The 6,926-nt window shown below is 37.2% G+C and overlaps 1 protein-coding gene across 1 annotated transcript in view; it reads left to right on the forward strand.

Moving 5' to 3' along the window:
- Positions 1–1,679: 1,679 nt before the first annotated feature.
- EIF2S1 (eukaryotic translation initiation factor 2, subunit 1 alpha, 35kDa) overlaps positions 1,680–6,926 on the forward strand; it is an 8,320-nt gene continuing 3,073 nt past the window's right edge. Inside the window, exons 1-4 of the mRNA XM_009883477.1 lie at positions 1,680–1,920; positions 3,435–3,514; positions 3,978–4,129; positions 6,318–6,424. Coding sequence (XP_009881779.1) covers positions 1,680–1,920; positions 3,435–3,514; positions 3,978–4,129; positions 6,318–6,424 — 580 coding nt within the window. The remainder of the gene's footprint in view (positions 1,921–3,434; positions 3,515–3,977; positions 4,130–6,317; positions 6,425–6,926) is intronic.

Genomic DNA, 6,926 nt, shown 5'->3' on the forward strand with positions numbered 1-6,926 from the left:
TGTCGCCGCCATGGGGACCGCTTCCCTTCCCCGGTGCTGTAGCTCTCGTTGGGTGTTGCCTGTGTCAGCGGCGCTCCGGCGGCCGGAGGGGTCGCTGGTCAGAAGTTGGTCCATTTTCGCCGGTTCCTCCTGAGACCTGTGCGGCCGCGGGGACGTAAACCTTTGCTGAGGCGTTTCTAACGTCCTGGAAATGTGGTTTGCTCCTGGGGGGGGCTTTCCACAGAAGGCCAAAAGAAAAAGCTTGTGTCTGTGGAGGGAGGAGTAAAATGCTCTGTGTGCAGAGCAGCGTTTGTCCATTCTTGCTTGCTGTGGTTGGGGTTTGTTGCTTTGCAATATATCTTTATTCTGTATCTCATAAGTAGACAGGTAAGATTGAGCTGAACTGCATTCGGTGGTTGAGAAAAGCAAACTATAAAGTTTTTCTTTCTAATCTTGGAGTTCTTTGTTCAGCTTCAAATTGTATGAAGTTACGTGAAACCTGTAGAGGAGCGTTTTTATAATCCTTTATTAGTCTGTATTCCCCCATTCTGAAAGTCAAGAATGGAAATAAGGGTGGATACGATATTCTGAATTGTATGGCCATGTGTATGTAGTGCTTGGCATTACCATCTTACTCTCTTTTTAATTCTCGTATAGCTAGAAAGCATTTGCACTGCTGTAAAGATCAAGGGTAAAACTTCAAAATGGTGACTGCGACAAACTTTTTGAAGGAGTGATGCATTTGACTCAGCATCTTAGGCTCCTACTTCTGTAGGAAACTTTTTGTATGAAACTTCTAGGCATAGACAAAATAAAATTGAACTAACCTGGTTAGCAGTGATGAGTACATGGATTCATCATCAGGAAAATTTAACAGTTTAAATGTTCCTTCTTAGCACTGCATCATTATGAAGCATTAATTTTGTACTTTTTTTGAATTCATAATGAAAGAATCCTGTTTTGTTTTTCAAGGTTTTTTTCTCCTGACTAGCAATACATTGGAGGGTGCTTTTTTTCTTTTTTTAGTGCTTCATTCATGTCAGGGTAGTTCTGTCTCCCAATTATTGCCTTTGCTTTCTTTGGTGACACATGGCCTCTGGAGCAGGTCTTACAGGATTATTCCAAATATCTTGTGCTGAGTTTAAAAAGTCATCTTCTAGAGTGTAGAGTCTCTTCCTTCTCAGTACCACAGAAGCTTCACTCTACCTCTTATATTCTCAACCTCTCAAATGCAGTCTTACTATGTCCATACAAATACCTTCGTGAGCGCTGCAGGCTTCTTCTCTCCCATGTGCTCCTGTTAAAATCTGATTTAAAATTTTACACGCCCTCATGAATTTAGATGAATGCAAGGTGTGCAGTGCCACCTTTTCACCACTCGAAGTCTCTTCTCTCTAGCTATGTATAGGTAATATGACAATTGAAGTGGATAATAAAGTCTGGGTAGCAAGCTTTTTCTACCTCAATATGAAAAATTAGCATCTTAGCAATTGGTTGTGGCAATACTAAAATACTGGTTAATTTATTTAATTTCTATTAAAACCTAAGTATGAACTGCACAAACCTTACCCTACTTTGCAATTTTTTGTAGCAGTGTTCCTGTCTATCCTCACTAGTCCATGCTGATTTTTACCATGTTTGTAGAAGTCAGTGGTGTACTGTAAAATAAAATCTTTGTTTCTTCCTGCTCCAATTCCAGAATGCCAGGACTAAGCTGTAGGTTCTACCAGCATAAATTTCCAGAGGTGGAAGATGTAGTGATGGTCAACGTTCGGTCCATTGCTGAAATGGGAGCCTATGTCAGCCTGCTGGAGTACAACAACATCGAAGGCATGATCCTTCTCAGTGAGCTATCCAGAAGACGTATTCGTTCCATAAACAAACTCATCCGCATCGGGAGGAATGAATGCGTGGTGGTCATAAGAGTCGACAAAGAGAAAGGTATTTGGGGATTTTGTGGGCTATATCGTGATTGAATTCATAGAAAGAAGAAGTGCAGATAAACTAGGTGGCTTAGGTATTCATTGATTTTTGCCAAGTGATTAAGCAAAACAGACCATCATCGTGCCATCTGATATTTATGATCATTCTTTCGTTTCTCTGTGTCCTTTGGGAATCGGGTTAATGGAGATCAATCACATCAGTAAAGATTTGCTTGAGTGGGTCCTCACCAGCTCAATGTTTGGTCAACAAACCATAGTGAAGTGGAGTTTTCTTTTGATATCTGTGTAGATTTTCTAAGTCTTAATGGAAGAGAAGAGTCATCTGATGTAGAGATAAAAGTCAAAATGGTGAGCATTTAATGCTCACGGTCTGTCCTGTTCAGTAACAAGTCTTGAACCTTGGCTATAAAATAGATGGCTTGTATGTAATTAATGTACCACATGAATTGTGTAGCTTACAAGGTGAGATTGCACAAGCAACTTTGTCTTTTCCTTCTGGACATTTGAATCTTTTACACTAAAGGTTTTTTAATATATTTTCTATTTAGAGCATGTTGGATTTTGATAATCCTGTTCCATACAGTCTTTAAAATCTATATCCAGGTATAAAGAAACAATAAAAATAAACACTGAGCACATTTCCTAGAAACCTGACTGCTGTCACCATGTTTCTCAAGTACTATGCTTTTCTAGAATACTTCTGAAACTGTGTTTAACTCTGAAATTAAGTAATGAATGACAGGATAAGAAAAAGAAAAGAGGAAAGAAAGATAAAAAGAAACTTATTTCAGATAGATCTGAAGTTTCCCAGCATCTCTAGTGAAAGAATTCTTCCTCTTATAAATTCATTTCATTCTCATATTAACAGAGAAACGCATCTGGAATTCACATAGTGATCTTTCATTGAAGCTTTTGGCAAACGTGTAGTTTGTGAGGGGTAGGTGGAGGCCTTTTCAAATTTACTAAGAAATAGTTCAAAAGAATTTCTTTCACAGACAGTTCTTCCAAAAAGGTATCCAAGGAGTTAAAGTTAGAATTTGAGGCCAGGCCTACTTTATTAGGAAAATGTTGAGAGCTAAACTGGTGGAGTGCCAACATTGAATGAAATTGAGTCAAGCACTACAAAAATATGCATCAAACTTGCTTTTTTGTATGCTGGGGTTTTTTTTGCCAAAACTGTGTACAGCAACATAAAAATGGGTCACTGATTGCTGAAATATGAAAATTTTTTCTAAGTTTGTAGAGGAAAATGTTAAGGTAGTAATTTTAAAGAATGGCATACAAAAGATTTGCTGTTTAAGTATTTACAGTTGAAAGAATAATTTAGTATCCTAATTTGGCTCATGATTTGATCAAATTCATTAAGGTTTGGTTATGTTACTCTCTGTAGCAACAGAGAGATAGTGTAGGCAAGGGGCAAATCCTGAGCCAGAGTCTTCTCTATGTTTTTCTTTTGAAGCAGTTAGATGTAGTTTGCACAACGCCTGACACTTTCAAATTTTTCCCTGATAGGTTATATTGACTTGTCAAAAAGAAGAGTTTCTCCAGAGGAGGCAATCAAATGTGAAGACAAATTCACAAAATCGAAGACTGTAAGTTGCTTTGCTATATTCAGGCACTGTGTATGGCCAGCTTCTTTCCTGAGCGTAGACATAAGATAATATGAAAATAAAGTGTTGTTCTCATTTATTAGGCATATTCTGATTCTCATTTACCCATGCAAATATATATAACCAGTTAATCTGTCCAGGAGTGCTCTGGTAAGCTGCTGCTTAATTAATGAACAGATCAAGTAAGATGTCAGTTGAAAATTTGTGATGTAAAGTGGTATATTTAAACAATCAGAAATCCAAAAGTGTATGCTGGTTTAGCACACTGGACAAATGTTATTGAAAAGGCATGCAGGTAGTTTAAGGCATTGACTCCCACCCTTACTACTGTGTGGTCTTATGCTTCCAAGTAGGTGGCTTACCGTTAAATACTACTTTTGATTCTAAATTTTTCTTTGGTTTTGGTATTTGGTTTGGGTTTTTTAACACCCCTTTTGTATTCAAGGTTTACAGCATCCTTCGCCACGTTGCTGAAGTCTTGGAGTACACTAAGGATGAGCAGCTTGAGAGTCTGTTCCAGAGAACTGCCTGGGTATTTGATGACAAGTACAAAAGACCAGGATATGGTGCTTATGATGCATTCAAGCATGCAGTCTCGTAAGGACATCTTTTTTTTTTTAACTTCTAGGGGTTTGTTTCATAATTAGAAGTATTTCCTGGAATAGATCCATCATAATGTTCTTTTTGAGGTTTGTTTTGTGTTTTTTTAGAGTTGGTACGTAGACTGTGCTGGTCAAGTAAACCCAGTAAATCTTGGCATCAGTCTTCCAGTTGCTTATTGTAGGTTTCTCTGTCTTAATTGCTTTTTTCAAGTTCTCAATGCTCTTGAGAAAGAAGTCTCAGAGTTGACTTGTTTTTATCCATCTTTGAGTCTGCCACTTTGTGTATGTCAAGTTTTTAAAAGCAGTAATTTAATTTGATGTGGAGAAATACTGAGGCATTGGGGAATACTATGTCCTAGTTGTAAAAGAAATGTCATTACAAACACTGGAGAGATTTCTATTGCTACAGATGAACCTGTGATATTCCTAAAAGAAGGAGCAGGACTTATCTTGGTTTGTCTGTCAGAATTTGCCTGTTCTTAGTCCCAAGCAGATGTTACCAAAAATATCTAGCTCTGTGAAATATCTGAAGATATTTCTACTCAGAGCTGACTGTCGCTTTTCTACTTCGCAGTCAGAGTTTTTCTTCTTTAAATTCAACACGCTGGCTTGTTACTTTGCTGTACTTCCAAATTTAAAGAATGGGAATGGGATTATGAACTTGGAATTATGAACAGAAAGAGATGGAAATTTCAATGTTCAGGGAATATGCACTGAAATAGGTTGCTCTTAATTTTTATTGAAGTCTGATATTTTAATTTGCTTTCAGAACTAACCTGTTTGCTTTCCCTCTAAAGATTTTATCATGAAATTGGTAAACCAAAAATAGATTTCTCAATAAACATTCCCAATTTTGCTTTTATAGCACATAAACTTATGAGTGATGAACTTGAGTTGAACACTAGATGGCAGTAGTAAGATTTTAGAAATTGTGTTGTACTGAGGATTAGTATTTTGGAGTTTCACACAGCAGGATACCTGTGGCAAAATTTTAAAGTATATTTACCCACTGATCAGTAAAAATTCAACATCCAGGACCTATTTGTTGAATGCCTACCAAATGCTCATGAAAGTAACTGAAAGATTTAACAGAGTACGTTGTAAATGAAGAAGCAGAATTTGCATGTCCAATAAACCACTTTTGCAATATGGGTTCATATTTTTGATGTGTAAAAAAACAGTCATATTTCTGGATTCTGTTTGCTTATGTTCAGCCCTTATACTACCTATACTCAGTATATAGAATCATGAAAGATGGCATTTTATTAGCAGCAGAGACCAGTCTCCAGTATTGCATCTGTTTTTTGTGCCGTATTAGTTCATGTTTCCCTGCTAGTAGTATTGTAGGTGATCTGGTATTGCTTTTCAGAGAACTGCAACTCCTGTCTCGGAAGAACAGGAACAATTTTTGTGAGGACCTTTTTGGTTATAGTCTCTGTTTCAGATATATTTTGGTTAAAATTAATACAGCAATAAAGAGAATTGACACCACTTCTTCAAACAAAAGCTGCTATTTTATATGGATAAACAGCAGAGGAGTTTGCATCTGTGATCTCTGGATTTTAAACTATTAGCTTGTGATCTAAAAATCCTTTATTCTTTCTTTAGCCAAGAATGTAGCCAGCAGATGAATGTCTGTCTGTGATCCAGTCACTGTTAGAAAGGAGTACAGAATAACATGGAATGAGTATAGGTTACTTTGTAGAATGACAAAAATCTGGCGTCTGAACGAAACACTGACATAATTCAAAAACATCAAATTCATCATGGATTCTCTGTCATGCAATATGGGTTTATCTTCACATTGGAGGGAACATAAATACCAAGCAGCTACATATTTTTCTTACTCTGCGTATCATGTACAAATGGAGCTGGACAGAATTCATTACTTTTCTTAAAAAGATAAAAATTAAAAATAATAATTCAGATCTTTTCTTCCAAGAACAGATTGAATAAACTACTTTTCTGCTTTGTAGTTAAATGCTTCCAATAGAAAGTACTTTGGAAATAGATGTGTTTATTTTCTTCCAGTGTTTAAATGGACTCATAGGAAATTTCCTTGTTTTCATTGCCTGGTAGATCTCTGTGATTAAGCATAAAAATATTGAAGTAATACCTGAAGGTAATGTTGTGCCGTATTCCACTTCAGTGTAACTTTTTTAACGTTGCTTTGCTTGGCTCAGAGACCCTGCAATCCTGGATAGCCTAGATCTGACAGAGGAAGAGAGGCGTGTATTGATTGACAATATTAACAGACGTCTGACACCGCAAGCAGTCAAAATCCGAGCTGGTGAGTGCTTTCCAGGTGTTCACCGAACATGTCTTGACACTCTAAGTCAAGTTAGTGTATCTTGTTGCAAACTATAAACCCAGTTAAAACTAGCGTTGGTGGTGCTGATATTTGAGTGGAACTGTTCTTCCACACCTTAATCAAAGATTACTTGCAGAATATCTATGTGGGTTCTATCTCAAAGTCCAGGGTTGTTTGGCCTTCCCCCCCACCAGCCTCCCCCTCCCGCAAAACCTGCAGATCCCTTGGAATGCAAAGTACTTGTCCTGATATGTAATGCAGTCTGTCATATTGCACTGGTACACAATGAATTTAAATATTTTAAAGTTATTACACAATATTATTTTTCATTATTCAAAGTGTTACATTCTTTGGTTCCCTAACAAGATGATTGCTCTCTGTCAGCATGGCTAGGGCATATGTCTCAGTCACTTGTCCGTGAACATGTGAAAATAGTTCTGACTTTTTCCTGTGGGTGTATTTCTAACTGGTTGATTGCAAA

The sequence above is a fragment of the Charadrius vociferus genome, unplaced genomic scaffold (genome assembly GCF_000708025.1).
Source record: "Charadrius vociferus isolate BGI_N301 unplaced genomic scaffold, ASM70802v2 scaffold34, whole genome shotgun sequence".
Taxonomy (NCBI): Eukaryota; Metazoa; Chordata; class Aves; order Charadriiformes; family Charadriidae; genus Charadrius; species Charadrius vociferus.